Here is a 17,516-nt window from a genome sequence, read left to right on the forward strand (position 1 = left end):
AAAAAGCAGCTGTCCTCTCAGTTTGCCCAGCTGCAGCCGCTGTTGACAGGACACAAACACGCCCATTAATTTGACCATCAGTATATGATTCAAGCACAGTAAAGCAGATCAATCCTACTTTAAGATACTTTAGTCAAACTTAAGTCCAATTTGATTTTAATCAATGTCTATTTTTAGATTTCACTGGACAAGCATTGATTGCCTTGCTTGTCCTGATGGTGAAACTAACTCCATCAGGGCATTTACTACTTATTAGGATTTGAGTGAACATGTTCCATCACAGAAACCCTGCAAAAAAGTATTTTTACCTCTTAGTACAGTGGCCCTGAGAGGTCAAATGGACACCAGCAAATAAAAAAATGCTGCAAAAGCACACAAAACACAACTAAACTTGAATAAAGCAAAATGGAAATAGAAAAAAAAGCTAAAGCTAAGAAGCAACTGATAGTATTGGATGCATCTCTTGGTGGTCAAAGGATGCATTAGAAGGGCTTTTATTCTCCGCCTCAGGAAGAAAACATGTGTTGGACAGACTTGTTGGAACAAGCGAACAGGTTGGAGAGGCACAGGGAGGACAGAGAACACAAACGCAGTGGTGGCATCTAAGGACATGCTGTGTGGAAGAGTGGAGAGAGGAGAAGTTGTCTCTGCTTCGTGGAAAGTCCCACAGCTGCCTGAGCCTGTGGCAGCATAACTAAGAGATAATTCATGGTCACCCGACCCAGCCTTAACTATAACTAGAACTAAACTTCTACAAATTGTTGCCTTTGGATGTCATGATTTATAATGTTGTATGCACATGGATGGATTTAAATGTTCTTACTTACCTAAAAGACAAAATAAAAATAATAAAGGCAAGGGCGATGCTTTTGAGCTTAACAAGGACACTGCTGGAAACATCCACAGGGGTGGTGGTGGAACAACCTAAAATAAACATCTCTTATATGTAAATGAGGCCTCTTATGAAGGACTAACAAAGGTGCCTCACACTTTTTCTATTAATACAATAACCCTGAAAAGTCTGCATAACTCTCTCGCTCTCTTTTTAAACATAAAAAGATGGCGATGAACGTAAAAATGATTTTGTCTTCCATTTTTACATCATAGCTCCATATTTCTATTCTTAAACTCTACCAGAGTGACTTTGCATGATTCGTAGTCTTATGCTGGGCCCTCGTGCAGCCCCTCGGGTCATCTTTTTAAAGAAAACAAACTTTTTTAAGCTCTTCTGTCTTTGAGGCCACCATATTGGCTGACCACCACAAATACAGGGTTTGGAGAGCACGTTTCTGTTAGAAAACTCACATTTACTACACCAGCAGACTGCAATCAGAGTTTGGGGTCAAGGCTCCGACCTCTTCAGTCTTCTCACATATGTTGAATGAATCATTTTTGTTCTTCTAAAGTGCGGAAATCCTGAAAAAAACTTGAGGTTTAGAGTCAGCCAGGGTCCAGCGCTGAAGGCAAAGTTATCAGTGTTGTTGTGCAAATTTCCTGAAAAGTCAAGATAATTTGAACAAATGATGTATTCAGAATCGGGTTATATAACATATTTTTATTTATATACTCTTAACACTTGCTTCCGAACATACGGAGCATGATAACAGTTTGTAGAGATGTGCGAAGCTCAGTCTGGATCGACTCCAGCTGCTCACTCGGCCGCTATCAACATGTTTAGATACCGCATCCTTCAGTCAATTCACACCCAGACACTCTGTATAAACACACTTCTCTATGTTTGCGTGTGTGTGCGTGTTTACAGGAGACTCCACTGCATGAGGAACTACATCCATCTGAACTTGTTCGTGTCGTTCATCCTGCGCGCCGTCGCAGTGCTCGTCAAAGACACCCTGCTCTTCTCGTATGGTGAAACCACAGACTGCAGCCGACAACCCTCGCTGGTAGCCTTTCACGCATGAAAACACACACACATTTTTTACTTTACCGTTAAACACATTTACTATATGTAGGGACATCACAAAAACCTTTCGATAAACCTTAATTAAAGTACAAAAAGGAGGAGTCTGCATTGGTGATACCAACGTTCACCTTTAGAAAACTTTCTTTCTAAAAAGTTGAATCAAATGGACCATTACGGCAAGGCTGGGATGGTCCATTTGGTAAAGTAAATCCGTTGGGCATCTTTCTTCGCCTTTAGACAATAATTCTGATGGCAAAAGAACCAAACGGGACAGGTTAAAAAAAAAAAAAAAAAAAAAAAAAAAAAAGAAAACTTTCTGGGTTCTTCCAAGCATCTTGGAGATGAGCACTTTATGAGGCCATCTGTTGCAGGACTCTTGTAGCTGAACTGAATGTTTGGTTTTTTATGACTCTGGCTAAATGTTTGGACTCTTTGTCATGCAGCAGCATGAATTTGGAACCAGTTAGACGCCTTCCTGATGTTGTTTTTTTGTGTGTGTGATGGATAAGAATCTAAAGTATCTAAATCTTTTGCACGGTACTGAGGGTCCTTAGGCAGATGGCTATAAATGACCTCAGAGTGAAGCATTGGAAACCATTCACATAAAGAAGCAGCTTTATTTTAGAAAACTGTGGGTGGCTTGCAAAGTTTACCTCTATATCTGCGTTTTTTCCAACATGTCCACACATGCTGAAGAGAGTTTTCAAATTTGCATTTCTAGCACTGTTAATCCAGGAGTCATGGGTTGGATATACAGTCCTGTGCAAAAGACATCACTCATTTCTTCTTCCAAAAAGCCAGACTTGTAATTTATAAAGTGGTCTTGAGCAATAGTTCTCCAGCTTTGAATGTTCTACCATGTGGATCACCATTCATGGAGCGGTTAAAAACAAATGTCTTTCAGTTCTGAGAAAAGTAAATGAGTAAATTCATGGGAAACAAGCGCAGATTTTTTAATACACTGGCTCAACTGCACATTTACACAAAACATTTGAGAAATCTTTTCGCAGTGTAAAAACAGTCACACTAATGCCAGTCATCAAGGTTCACAATGAAGTCTGTGATTCTTCTAATTCTTTGTGAAAATGCATTTCTTTGTGGTCAAATCATAACATTACATACAGAACTTTACTATGAAAACTATAGAGTGGATGTAACAAAGCATGTTGCTGTTTGTGTGTGTGTGTGTGTGTGTGTGTGTGTGTGTGTGTGTGTGTGTGTGTGTGTGTGTGTGTGTGTGTGTGTAGGTGGGCTGTAAGGCCAGCCTGATCTTCTTCCAGTACTTCATCTTAGCTAACTTCTTCTGGCTGCTGGTTGAAGGTCTTTACCTTCACACGCTGCTGCTCGTCCTCCCCACCTACTCCTTCCGCCTCTCCATCTACATGCTCATCGGCTGGGGTAGGTTGAACCACAATGAGAGCACCGTAACTTTATGTTGTCTTTACAGTCTTATTGGCCTGGTCTTATGTGTTACCAATGATAATGTTCCTATCACCAAGTTAAAACCCACTGACACATCTGACGGTCATGCATTAAAAACACTTTATTAAAACCGAATAGAAACCAAAGACAATGTAAGACAGTCTAAAGATGATTTTAAAAAACTAATAATAATGGAAACCTCAGTCTCCTGGTGAAAGTTTAGAGCACTTGTAATGTTGACTTAGTTTGGTTTCTGCGAAGAGAAAGAAAGTTTAGAGTTATCTGACATGAGTGCAGTAAAGTAGAAACAGTCCATTAACATCACTCAACTAACAAAGTGGTCAAACCATCAGGGAGCTGAGCTACTTGGAACTTTTTCTTTCTTACAAAGTTTCACATGGGTATGCAATCCAGTGAAAAACTAATTACGTCCCATGATTCAGTGACTTTTAAAACCTTCTTTATCAGCAATACCTTGAAGTAATACCTTTTTGAATGGCTTTATCAGTCTCTTACATTGTTGTGGAGAAATTCTGGCACTCTTCTTTAAAATATTACTTCGGCTCATTGAGATTTGCAGGCATTTGTTTATTCACAGTTCTCTTAACGTCCTCCCGCAGCGTTTCAGTCAGGTTGTGGTTGCTCATAATCTTTTGTCCCATCATTTTTTTTTCACATTTACCATCTGCTGGCCAAAATCTGAAGTATTTCCAAACAAAGCGCAGTCTCTCTCTCTAGAGATGAATTGAGTTGTGAAATTTGTTCCATCATTACCACTCGATTGAATTAATCCTGGGCTAAAATGAACCCCTGAAACCTTTGAAGATTAACCTTATGTTTTAATATGTTTTTGACACGGATGGCTTTTGTTAAGCAATCTACTTAATGTACAGTAACTAGCCTAATTGTTCCTTTTAACCTTTATGTGCACATAAAATGAGACTAGCTGACCTGCCCAAGCTTAGCCGTTGGCAAGTCAGTGCTAAACAACGTACAAATGACCTCTTCACAATGAGCAAACACACTTCTCTGCTACGTAATGTCTGCCACTACCCACACAGCACATATAGGTCAGCAATACATCACTGTGCTCTCTGGGATTCATGCTAGGTTAAACGGTGATTTTAAATTTCTCACAGGAGGTGTTGATGCAAAGCAGATCGAGCCCTTAAGAAAATCCCTGCAGAGAATTCAGCTCTGTATGAGTGAGGCTCCAAGAGGTCAGGAAGACCAGAAAAGTTTATGAAAACAACAATTCATTCTATGTTCCCTGGTTGCAGTTAGTATGCTATTAACCCTGCAGTTTAAAAAAAAATCAATTATATTAATAAATTTTGAAATTTCATAGACAGCCCCATTGAAGCACCCCTTTAGTGTGAACCTCTGCAAAACACAGTGCCAGCACTCAGACAACCAGCAGACAGTGCGTCTGAAGTGAGCTGGTGTATTCAGGGAAAGTCTGGGCAGTAAACACTCTCCTGGCCTCTGCGTTCGCTCTCTTCCGTTCTGTCTCAGCTGCTGCCTTCTGACACCTTCCTTCCACTATCCATCTCCACTTTACCAACAGTTCCTCCCCAATGCATCACCGTTCAGCCCCAGATGTTTAATGTGTGTGTAGACGTCATATTTCCTTTGTGGCACTTTGCGAGGATGTTCTGTGCCTGCCAGATAGAGAACCTAAACAGATCCTCTTCTCCTCCATATCTACCTTCCTCTCTACTCTCTGGTTCTCAGGAATCCCTCTTGTGTTCATCGTGGCATGGATCATTTGTAGGATATACATGGAGGACACGGGGTGAGTCTGCAAGTGTTTAAACATTGTTTTCACAAACTATGTCAAAGTCAGTGCAAAAATCAAACATTACAAACTTGCAGGGGACACATTATGCTTATCCTTAATTTCCACCACGTGCATGCAGTTGCATTGGTTGAAGCTTATATCAAAATAGTGCATCTTTGATTTCATTTAACCATCTCTAGGTCAGGAAATATTATAAATCTCACTGACTTATTTACTCGCTTCCAGGTGTTGGGAGATGAACAACGACCCCGTACCAAACAGAGTGATCAACTGGCCCATCATGGCATCTATCATTGTGAGTTTTGTCCCAGGATAATCTTGTATACATCAAAAGAGACAGAGTTTTTTCATGAATTAAAAAAGCACTTCTTAAATGTTTTTTCGGCATCCTGGACTGCAGGAGACAGAAGTTTACGACACACAATTCTTATTAGTTATAAATAATATAAAGAATTGACCTGAGTAAAAGTGAGTGGATCTGTGGTCAGGATGATTGTACACACAGTCCATTATGCCCCACCAGTGGGTATAACACAGTCTCAATTAATAGGTCAAGTCTGTGTTTCGTCTGTTTTTTTTGTTGTTGTTGTTGTTTTTAGTCATTAATCTGCAATTTTCTTTTTCACCTGCTTTGTCTTTGTTCTCCTTTTCTCATGTTATTTTGCTTTCTTCTACTAAAATATTGAACATTGGATCATTACTTTAATTTTACAAATAAATATTCACCATATTAAAAATGATACATTATTACAGAGCCTGCACAGCCACTCATTGGTTTTTAGAGTCACACACTTACTGGACACATCGTTTAGGTACTCCTGTTCAACTGATGCTAAATGGAAACATGCCATGCAACATTCAGATGGCAGGATTTGGCATTAACGACATGAAAACATGGATCCTGCTTTTTATCCAAGGTACAGGCTGTTGCTGGTGGTGTAATGATGTCAGGGATGTTAGCTTCACTCACTTGATACAACTGAGCATCATTTAAAAACTACAAAAGTATTGCTGCTGATCTGTTTTCTGTCAGCAGCAATACTCAGTACTTTTCCATTTTTAATCGTGTTCTACAAGGGAAGATGTTATATACAAATAACGAATGACTATAGCATTCACATCTTTATAAACCATACCAGAGTCAATCTGCACAATGAGTCCTTTTCATTTTGAAGCTTTAAGACACATAGATGGTTATACTTCAACTCATGGACTGAACCAGAGCACTTTGTACTGTAGTTTTTATTATGGTAATGGAGTTTGCTAAAGTACTCACAAATAATGTTTCTTTTTAACATACTGTTTGATGTTGGGTTTCCAGGAGAAAAGTTTAAGCATCAAAACTAGTTGATGAGGTTTAGTAAAAGATCACAGATTGGGTTAAAATATTATGATTATGACAAAAGCGGCATTTTTTTCTCTTTGTCACAGCCAGAGTGGTCTAAAACAAACAAACAGTGCAGGCATAAATCATCCTTCCCATTGAAATCCATTAATTTCAGAGTTGCAAAGCTACTCCAGCAACATTCATTTCCATACGCAGCACACTAAAAAATTACAGTATGACATATTTTATCGCTATTTTTGGATTTTCCGTGAGACTTGGCCTCAGATGGGGGATCTCTTTATTTACACTGGAAATCCCAGACACAATTATATCCTCTGATACAGACATTCATAAAAAAATGTATAAAGGCTGCTCAGTCATTGAGGAAACATCTGCAAACAGATAAGTTTTAGATAAAATTCAATCAGTCAGCAGTCGATTTCAAAACATGCGAGCCAGCAGATAATCCATCAGAGCAAGCTGTCATGCTGAACTTTTCTATTTTTACTATTTTTACTTGTTGCAACAGTGAAGTTCTGCTTGATCCGTTGTGAGCGAACTGCTTACTGCTTGTTTTTGCTAAGCTCTATTTAAGTTGTACGATTTGAATGTTGAACATTTTGCAATAACGTGTGCTCTAATGTGTGCTTTGTGCCATCAAGTTTCCATTTATATTTGGTTATAACTACAATTTATAGATGAACTCTAAATATATGAAATGCAGGCAGTTATAAAGTTATTGTTCTGAAAACGCAGTCATCTGTAAGGACATGCTCTCTGAATGTGTGTTTGTGTATGTTGGTTTAAAACATGACTGGGCAGGTTTTGGAGCGTAGCTTTCTCGTGAACTGCTTGTTCAAACAGTACGAATGAGCGATGGAAGTCACTGAACACAGAAAACCAGAGAAAATACACTTAAAATTAGGGGAATGCATATACAAAAAATACACCTTTGTTAGTTTTAGATCATCTGAGTAACATGATCCTGAGCCTACTTCCCACTCCCTGTGGTCCCACTGTGGCTAATGATCCAGCTAAGCACAGCTATTAGCTGCACTTGGTGTCATTTCAGCACCTCTCAGTTTTTATAACCTGGTTGGCTGGTTTCTTATTCTTGAAAAAGTATTTTTAAGTATTTATAAAAGTATTTGGTTTATGATGCTCACAGAAATCATCATATATGTCACATAAACACACCTGTATGTGGGTGTGAGCCCCTCCACTTACACTCATAGTGAAGAAGGCAGCTGATTTTTATCAACATATGAGAACTGCTCTTCAAAATGAATTAAAACCCAGCTAAGGCCTTTGTGTGTAGAGTTTAGATGTTCTTCTTTTGCCTGTGTTCGGTACTGGGGCTTCCTCTCGTAGTTCAAAGACATGCATCAAAGGTTAAAGCGCTGATGCTAAAATGGCCATGGATGTGAGATACATAAAGGCCTTAAAATTTGCACTCTAAAGAGCTTTGAGTGGTTAGTAAATCACTCTATAAATGCAAGTACATCACATTTCACTTACTCAGGTCCCCAGCAATAAACCACCAAGTGTGAAGAGGACTGTATGAAGGGTTGTTGAGCGTTACAGTGGAGTATCTCGTCACTCGGGTCTTGTTCACATGTGAGGGGAGCAGAAGACTGACAGATGGACTGGGGCCATGTCTGCAGTGATGTGAACACTATACTGGTCCGTTGTGGTAAAGAGAGAGCTGAGCTTAAAAGTGAAGATGTCAATTTACTGGTCGTTCTACATCCCTGCCTTCAGCTGTGGTGACCTAAAGTGACAGGGTGAGGAATTCAGTTATTTAGAGGGACAGATTAGAACTGCTACTCCTCCACATTAAATGGAGGTGGCGTGGGGATAATTAAGATTATGACCTCCTGAGTGAGGAGGGCCTGAAGTAGACCCAGGACATGCTGGGGGAGATTATGCCTCCCAGTTGGCCTTGGAATGCTTTGGTGTTCCTCAAGATGAGCTGGAGCAGATAGCTGGGTGGAGGAAGGTCTGCGTTTCTCTGCCTAGGCAAACTTATCCAGACAGCCCTGGATAAATGTGAGAAGATGGATGGATGGATGGATGGATGGAGTTCAGAAACACAACTGTACAGTCAGTTTTTGGACTCTTTGCTCCTGGACAGACAAATTTCATAGAAATTAGTTCCTAACCTTTCTACTCTTAAAGAAGTCACTTTTCGCTAATATGACTCCTCTTTCTTTCTGCCGTGTTTCTCTACAAGATCAATTTCATCCTGTTCATCAGCATCATCCGCATCCTGGTGCAGAAACTGCGCAGCTGTGATGTCGGCGGAAACGATCAATGCCAATACAAGTACGTCAAGGAACTGAGGAGTCATATTTTTACCTCCGAGCTCTCGCTGATTAGATTTATATACATTTAAGAGGGCTTCCTGATAATGTGGTGACGAAAGCAGCAGTCATATCAAATTTCCTCGACACATTAGACAGGAACCGTTATCATATTATCAGCTAACTGTGTTTAAACTTGGACATCTTAGTATCAATCTTCCTGCCTGTTTCTGCTTCTCAATCTGGAAACAAATTATTTTGATTATTCTTTCTTTACAAAACAAATAATAGCCATTCCTCAAGACTAGAATGAATTTTAAGGTTTTTTCCTCATAGTAACTCTCGTTTTTAATATCCTGAATAAAAAAAATTTTCTGCACTGTTGAGAAAAAGTGAAAGAAAGAGATTTCCCACTGATGGTCTCGCAGATAAGTTTTAGTCTAAATGTATTGTGTGCATTGAGTGAGTGTGTATTATGTGTTTTTATCAGGCGCCTGGCTAAGTCCACACTCCTGCTGATCCCTCTGTTTGGGGTGTATTACGTGGTGTTTTTCTACCTGATGGAACCGGAAAATGAAAACGTGAAGCAAGTGAAGATCTTCTTCGATCTCGGCCTCGGATCATTCCAGGTACTATAAGACATTTAAAAACATAAAATTCCTAAATAAAATGATTTGCCTTTTTTGCTCTGGTAGGAAAATGACTGTAGTGGAAGATAAAAATGTCATCAAGTTAAGACCCAGCAGTGGAGAGAACCACATCAAGAATTTTGACCCTTACAAGATAGTCATGTATGATTGGGAGCTGTAGCAAGAAAAATAAACATTGCATGTTCTTTTTTTTAGCTCATATACTGTGTCCTAGTTTAATGTCTGGCTCTGTGTCTGCAGACAGTCTCCATTCTTTCCCCACATCCTTCACTCTTCTCTGCGGTCTTCCTCTTTTCCTTCTGTCCAACATATCCACCATCTGTTCTCAACCTTGCCTCTCTAACTTTGTCCCCAAACACTCAGCCTGAGCTGTCACTCTGATGTGCTCATTTCTTGTGCTGTCCCAACAAACCAATCATTTAAAGTTGCCTCCACACTTCTGCCTTCCTTTCTCTCTCACTGCCTCTAAAGGCACCAGCAGAAAGAAAAGAGGAAGACAATGGAGGAGATTCATGAATGTAGTGAATGAGGACATGCAGTGGGTTGGTGTGACAGATGAGGATGCTCAGGATAGGTGGTGACACTTAAAGGCAGCGTCCTTTAGTATTAATATAGCCTTGTTTCTGACACGTTTGCACTGATCTGTTATGGTGGTATTTGTTTCCTTTTAGGGTCTAATTGTAGCGGTTCTCTACTGTTTCCTCAACAGTGAGGTGAGCCTATGCATGTGTTCTTCGTAACATAATTTACACGATTTTTTAATATATAACATATTTAATATAATTCTACTTTTTGCACATAAAGGTTCAGAGTGAGCTGAGGAGGACATGGAAGTGTTTTTCTGTAAAGCGCTGCGTGGGACAGGACTTCAGGCTCCACAGCGTGAACCAAAATGGTACAGAAAGCTCGACCCAGTGTTCTAGAAACTCCCGAGCCCAGTCCATCCTGCAGACTGAGATCACCGGGCTGTGATCTGCGACACAAATAGCCTGTTTTGTTAAAGACTTTGAGAACGGGCGCTCGTGTTCGGTCAGTGTGGAGGAATTATACATAACCTCGCTTTTATACACATATCGCCTGATGCTGCAGGGACTGAACTTGTGGCTTGCAAACGTTTTTTGAAGTGAAAGACTTCGTATTGGACCGTCAAACCTCCCGGAGATATATATATATTTTTTTTCCACATCGCCGTGAGATTTCACAGTGATATTTGACATTTTTAAACACATAACGGATGAAACAGTGCCTCCTATAATGTTTCCAGAACAACAAATTAATTTTTATAATTATTCTCCACATCCAAGAATGACTAACTGACTTTTAAAAAATAGTTTTCAAATAGTTAATGCACAAATTAAAACTTACATAAAAATGCTAAATCCATATTGGAGAAATTAGCCATACAGTTTATATACCTGAAGGTAGATGTGTACAGAAATATTCATATTTTATGTTTAGTTTTATAGGGCTGATCTAGTTCTTCCTTTCATATAAGCTTTTCTTTTTTTAACTGATATGCAGAGTATGTTTGGTTAATAAGGTTCATCCATACCTGCTGATTAGTGCTAAGTAAAAAAAGAGTGTGTCCACCTCATAATAAAAAAGCTGTACCTATATTTACATGGCTGAGTTATCTACAGTTGTACAGTTGATATGAAGGAAGAAATTAATTATAGAGACCAAACGTGTTGTTCATATCAGGCTGTAAACATGCTTATATGTGCCGTGAAGTTGGGCATTTTCGCATGGCAGGCTATAGGGATTTGGAGCCAGCTTCAAGTGATCATTAGAGGAACTGCAGTTTTTGGCACATGAACATTGGCTTCATTTTTCAGCTCTGTTGGTTGCTACTGTGATGTAGTAGATGTTGCATATTATGTTGCAAATATGCTTATAGGTAAGCATATTTATTTCTGCTTTTCAGTTCGGTCATCTCACAGGCTGTTCAGCTCATTAATATTGTAAGTTAAGACTCATTGTCCAAGAAAAGATTCAGGAAATATGCAAGGGAAAGTTTTTGTTTAAAAATCAATTTATGTTTTTTTTTTTTAAGGAAAACAAAGCTGAAAAAAATGTAAAACCAAATAACGGCAGCTCAAATCCCCGACCTCTCACTTTGGAGCCCCACTGAGCTAATTGATTCAGACACTAAGCTGATTATATTGACATGGGGAAGCAGAGACCACTACTGTATGTGGAAACAATGTCAACATCTGTCTGTTTTTGGTGCAGATGGGCTACTGCAGCAGAAGAAGACCATACCCGATGACACTCCTGTCAGCTAAGAGCAGGAAACTGAGGCTATATTTCACACTGGTTCACCAAACGTGGACAACAGAAGATTGGAAAAATGTTGCCTGATCTGATGAGTCTCGATTTCTGCTGCCACATTTGGATGGTAGGGACAGAATTTGGTATAAACATGAAAGGATGGATCCATCCTTTCTTAGATCGGTTCAGGCTGGTGAGCACATCCCTTCATGACCACGGTGTACCCATTTTCTGATCGCTGCTTCCAGCAGGATCATCTCAAACTGGATTCTTGAACATGACAATGAGGTCACTGTACTCAAATCGGCTCCACAGTCACCAGATATCAATGCAGTAGAGAACCTTTGGGATGTAGTGGAACAGGAAATTGGTAGTGGATGTGCAGCCCACAAAACTGGAGTGACTATGTGATGCTATCATGTTAATATGGTCCTAAACCTTAAAAGAAAGCACAGGAGGTTTAATCAGGTACTAAGAAGGGGCTATTATTAGTGTTAGGAGCAGGGTAAGTTATCACCTTCACGATACTCCACACTTTAAGCTCAACATACTGCAGCCTTCTGATCTATTGCTGTAATTTCACTTTGCAGTACACCCCTCTGTTTTGACTGGCAAGATATCATTGGTGTTTCCTGGGTAACTGTAGCTCTTGTGACTCTTCATTTTTCCATGTTTTGAATGCATTTGATAACACTGTATGTTTAAATTGGTACCAAATTCAGGGCTCAACAAAAAAAGCTGTCTGAACAGCATGTTATCATCAGTAATTTCACTATGATCCTCTTGGAGTTCAGTTTTTTCCTGAAAGTCTATCATGTATCATTGTTATTTTACATTTAATTTAATAAGGCCTACCACACCTATTAAAATTTATCGGTTTTTCAGGAACTCCATTTACTTTTACGTGATAGCATTCAATTTGAGATAAAATTAGAATACAGATACTTCACTTTAAGGGTGATCAGTGTTCAGTTTCCCAGACACAGAATGTTCTCATCCAAACGAGTTTTATCAGCGCCTTGAGGTGACTGTTGGGATTTGGCACTGCACAAATAAAATGGATTTGATTTGAATTAAAGCCAAAAACCATGCTTGCCTTGTACATAGACTGTTTTGTATTATTTCTCTTTATTTTTTATACAGTGGAGAGTATATCGCTGGCTGATTGTAAAATGTAGAGAAAGACCCATCGTTGTTAAATTTATAAGCTTTTGATCACAACTGTAAACCTGTGATTCCATATGTTTAATCCATAAAAGCTTTTTTATCATGGAAATGAAGCTCTGTTTGTTCAATCACACAAACTGAATCCTTTTAAATGTTTTTTCTTCCATATTTGCAGATATTTTCTCAGTTCTCATCTTATGTTTATGTTTCCAGTGGGCACAGATAAAGGCATCAGTTCGCATCAGACCTGTGAGGTCAGAGGTCAGAGGTCAGTGAGGGTATATTGCTTCACTAGTTAACAGAGAAAAACCAAACTGTGTTATTGTTGCCGCTCTTTACTTTTCCTGTATTTACTTTAGATTGTGACGCATTTGAGCAGAATGGAGTTACGCAATTATGAGCCGGACAGAGTCAAAGGAAGTGAAACTGATAACTGGGAAATGTGACTGGTAGGTTCAGATGTCTCATGCAAAGCCTTAAAAAAAATACAGCTCCAAAAAAATTAATAAATAAAGGAACACTCAATAATTATGGCATAAACAAAGTCAGTTAAACCTCAGGGATATCAGTCTGTTCACTTAGGAAACATAAACCACTGCAAAGCCAATTCAGCTGTTTTGGTGAAAGTGAAAGTAACAACAGATGCAACAGGACAACAGCCAAACCCCCCAAAAAGAAAATGATTTAGCAGGCTGTTAGAGTGAATTGTTAAATGTTTGTCATTTTTATGCTTACCATCCATTTCTACATTGTTTAACTGTGGGATGAAAGCAATTCCACAGTCCCCCTCCCCAGATTCTTGAGTTTTTGGGTGAGGGGCTGTAGGTTTGATTACAGACACATCCTATCTGGAAGGTCTGTTTGATGTAAGCTTCCTGCCCAGCAGGAGGTCTCTCTCACACACACACACACACACACACACACACACACACACACACACACACACACACACACACACACACACACACACACACACATATATACATACAGTGCCTCGTCTTTGTAACCAAGGGGGGTTAAGAGGGGAGGTACGTGTTGTAAACTATTGTGTGAACTGTAACAGTTTGTCAATAAATAGCTGCGAGGGAAGCTGCTCTTTGAAGGACTTTGGGCTGGAGACAGGTTAGGAGCGTGAGCTCCAAGAGCTGGTTCTTGACCAAAGGCCTCCCTTGCGCAAGTAAAAACGATCGATCGCTGTTGCCTTGTTTTTCTTTCATGGGAATAAGTCCTGGATACAGCGGGGTCTGAGTTTAGACCCAACACAGGCAGTGACCACAGACTATTGCTCTCTCCTTATCCCTCCAGACTGATACGTCTCTAGTTTTCCTTTTTTGCTACTGTTGTTAGTATTAGTAACAGGAGACGGTAGCTGCAGCTCATTGACATTGCACAGACAGTCCAACTCGTCCAGGATGGCACAGTCTCAAGAGTGTGGAGGACATACCAGGATGTGGGCTTGGCTGTTGAAGGGCATCGCCCAGCACCATCATCGGTCTCTGCATCTTTGTGTAGAAGGAATGGAAGATAAAAGATCTTAGCAACAAATGAAATAGAGTAAAAGCACAATATTCTTTTTTTATTCCTGATTTTGTGCCAAGTCATCAAATAAATCTTAATTACGAAAGATTATTACAGCTCAGCCCTGCCTAACTTTGAACACGTGTCATGTCATGTGAGATATCACACATCCTCACATGTGAGGACCCTCACTGATATGCTCTGCAGTAACTACGCAGCCGTGCCCTCCCTAACTTTATCCTCACCAAAGTCTCAACCTGAACCTTTAAACAGCTGTTTGGGGACTGCTGGTTGAAAGCAGGGGGAATGTGCTCGCTCTACAGGGCTAAAACTTAATTTAAGATACAAGGATAAAAGGAGCCCCTTCTCTTCGCATGAACTTTTCTTTTTGTTCCCTTGAGAAACTCCCATCTGCTTTTCCATCTGTGCTGCCTGCTTTTCATCCCCCAGTCACTGTTCCTCTCATCTTACCTGCAGTCAAGCTGAAGACGTGAACCTCGAATCAGTTGTGTGGTGATACAAATACAGACACATACACAAACTAGGACATGAGGAGGAAATAAGAAATGTTTAAAGGGTTTAAATCAAAAAGCATCCACCTTGGAGCTCAAGTTGCCAACATGACCACAGAGAGACCGTGATGCTGGTAACTATTGGAATTTCAATTGACAATATAAAACCCAAAGATATACAGGTAATAGAAGAATCTAAACAGAATTAGGGAAGAAAAATAATTTAAGAATTAATACTAAACAATCTTTCCGAAAACAATTATGCAAACAATAAATCTACAAGCCGAATAGTTGCTGAGGAATAATTTGAGCAATTGTTTAAACTAGTGATTATGTGAGCTGCCGTCCCCTGGTGGTCACTGAAGGTACTTCAGGTGCAAGATGTTATTTGTAAATTTAAAAAAAAAGAAAAATACATTGAATTAAATTACTGTATTATTAAATGTTAAAAAGCACAAAAACGGAAAAAAATCATACTCAGGGAAAAGATCTTTTATGTCCCGAGACACAGAAAAACATTGTTTTCATATTCAGATTTTTTTTTCCCAAAGAAACTTGCTGGGTCATCTTCTGTCTCATAAAAATGATTAGATGGCTGAGTGAGACAGAGAGGATTTTACTCAGAATTTGGAAGTGAAGTCAAAACTCGAGCTGTCGAGAGATGATGAGGAGGGGCCAGACATGAGAGCAAGAAGGTGAAAGTTCAGTGGAGGACATGCCGGCTTTGAGGAGCCTGAGTACGGGCAAAGTGACGATGCCCAAAGTCCATCTTGGATAAGAAGCATTACATAAGCTCGGGCTCTGAAGCTCTAGGATTTGGTTTTGACCGCAATACAGGACACCAGCCTGGAATCATCTTTCATTGGCAGCTTTGTGTGTGTGTCTGTGTGTGTGTTTGTGTGGTTCCTCAAAAGCTGATATGTCTTCCTCTGAGCTTTCAACTTCCTGCTCTGATGTCTGGCCTTCCTCCACCTCATCCCCTGACAGCAATAAGACTGACTCCCCTTCCACGGTTTGAAGTAAAATCCCTCCTGCCTCATCCTGCCTCCTGCTTCCCGAAATACGGCTCAAAATCTGAAAATGTGTCCTGCTGCCCACTACAAAGAAATAAAAGTAACTGTGCATTTCTGAAATCCTACTAAATCAATGTTAGCTCTATTAGCTCAGCCCCCACAAATCTGTCATCAATAGAAAAGGCAGGATGTCCCCTCGACAGTGCAGAACGAGTCATGTAGACTGCATTAATGGTGGTTAACGCAGAGGTCACAGACTCATGTCCTGACAGTGGTCAAAAATTAATTGCTGGGTTTTATAAAGATGGTGAGTCACTCCCCTTTTCTTTATATTTTACTTCTAAAAAGTCAAACTTTCTTGTAATTTTGCTAAAGTGGTCTTGAGCAACATTTTTCCAGGCTTTCATGAGGTCTTTACGGCGCCTTTTAAAAGACAGAGTTACAAAGTGCATCTCAATTTGAATAAAAGCCACACATTAAAGATAAGTTACAGACACATAATCATTCTAACAAACACACTTCGATACATGCAAATAGATGCAATCTATGGTCCAAATTAAAGGGAAGAAGATTAAGGGAAAGCTAACCTATCAAACATCAGCCTGGCTGAGTTTTTATAGGTTGTTTTTATGGGTTGTACAGGTTTTAGAGGTTGTTTGAGTGAATTCACTCAACAACCTCAAAAATAGGATTGCCTCTGGTTTTAAAGTCAGAGTGAGAAACAGCTGGGAGACCATACTTAGAGGATGAGAGAGGCCTGCTCAGAAGGTCTGATGTAAGCAGGGTCCTGTCCATGTAAGCAGCCCCTGCTTACATCCCCACCCTGGGGAACTCCAGGCCTTAAGGGCCGGTGTCCTGCAGGTTTTACATTTCACCCTGGGTCAACACACCTGAATCAAATGAGTAGTTCATTACCAGGCTTCTGGAAAACTTCAAGACAGGTTAATGAAGTAATTTAATCAGCTGTGTTGGATCAGGGACAGCTCTAAAAGCTGCAGGACGCCGGCCCTTGAGGCCTGGAGTTCCCCACCCCAATGCAGAGCTGACAATAACAGGATTTTAAAGTGGTCTCTCAGTTTCACTGAAAGCAGTGAAGGGCAGCAGGAATACGTGTGATATGTTGCGCTCTGCACCAGCTGGAAATGGACACTGGCTGCTTTTTCCCTCATTTTCAGTCCACTCCCTGTACCTGATCTATGACTGACTGAAGTATAAAAAGGCATCTAACTCAAAGGATGAGTACACAAAGAACCATTTCTGAATTGTATCTTTAGGCTCATGGTTACTAGGTTACTAATTATACTTTGTTCCCATTTCTTTAGCTGAATCCATAAAAATGCAGCGATAATTCAGTTTGAGAGACAGAGAATAGCATTTATGTGCCAAGAGGATGATTCCTAATAAGCTATAAGCTGAAAATTCGACATATCCCCGTGTGGCGTGCAGAGTTTCCCAGTTCCCCAGTCCTCTTTTGCTGGCATATTTTTCTTTCTTTGACTCTCTAAACTTTCCATGTGTTTATGTTTAATTTACTTCTTTCAGAAGGTGACTCCTTTCCTGCCCGCCCTCCTAATGAGGCACACCTGGCAACTCTTGGTTTGGTTACAGGTG

The 17,516-nt window shown here is 40.0% G+C and overlaps 1 protein-coding gene across 2 annotated transcripts in view; it reads left to right on the forward strand.

The window, feature by feature from the left end:
- LOC134634039 (vasoactive intestinal polypeptide receptor 2-like) overlaps positions 1–12,786 on the forward strand; it is a 48,000-nt gene extending 35,214 nt beyond the window's left edge. The window contains exons 6-14 of one of the 2 annotated variants that reach the window (XM_063483071.1): positions 1,763–1,901; positions 3,169–3,319; positions 5,078–5,138; positions 5,370–5,439; positions 8,705–8,796; positions 9,265–9,403; positions 10,096–10,137; positions 10,229–10,319; positions 11,657–12,786. In XM_063483071.1, the coding sequence (XP_063339141.1) occupies positions 1,763–1,901; positions 3,169–3,319; positions 5,078–5,138; positions 5,370–5,439; positions 8,705–8,796; positions 9,265–9,403; positions 10,096–10,137; positions 10,229–10,319; positions 11,657–11,709 (838 nt within the window). In that variant the 3' untranslated portion in view covers positions 11,710–12,786. Of the gene's footprint in view, positions 1–1,762; positions 1,902–3,168; positions 3,320–5,077; positions 5,139–5,369; positions 5,440–8,704; positions 8,797–9,264; positions 9,404–10,095; positions 10,138–10,228; positions 10,757–11,656 lie in introns of those variants that run through there. The other variant, XM_063483070.1, reaches the window with a different exon arrangement.
- The last annotated feature ends 4,730 nt before the right edge of the window (positions 12,787–17,516 follow it).

The sequence above is a fragment of the Pelmatolapia mariae genome, linkage group LG9, assembly GCF_036321145.2.
Source record: "Pelmatolapia mariae isolate MD_Pm_ZW linkage group LG9, Pm_UMD_F_2, whole genome shotgun sequence".
Lineage (NCBI taxonomy): Eukaryota > Metazoa > Chordata > Actinopteri > Cichliformes > Cichlidae > Pelmatolapia > Pelmatolapia mariae.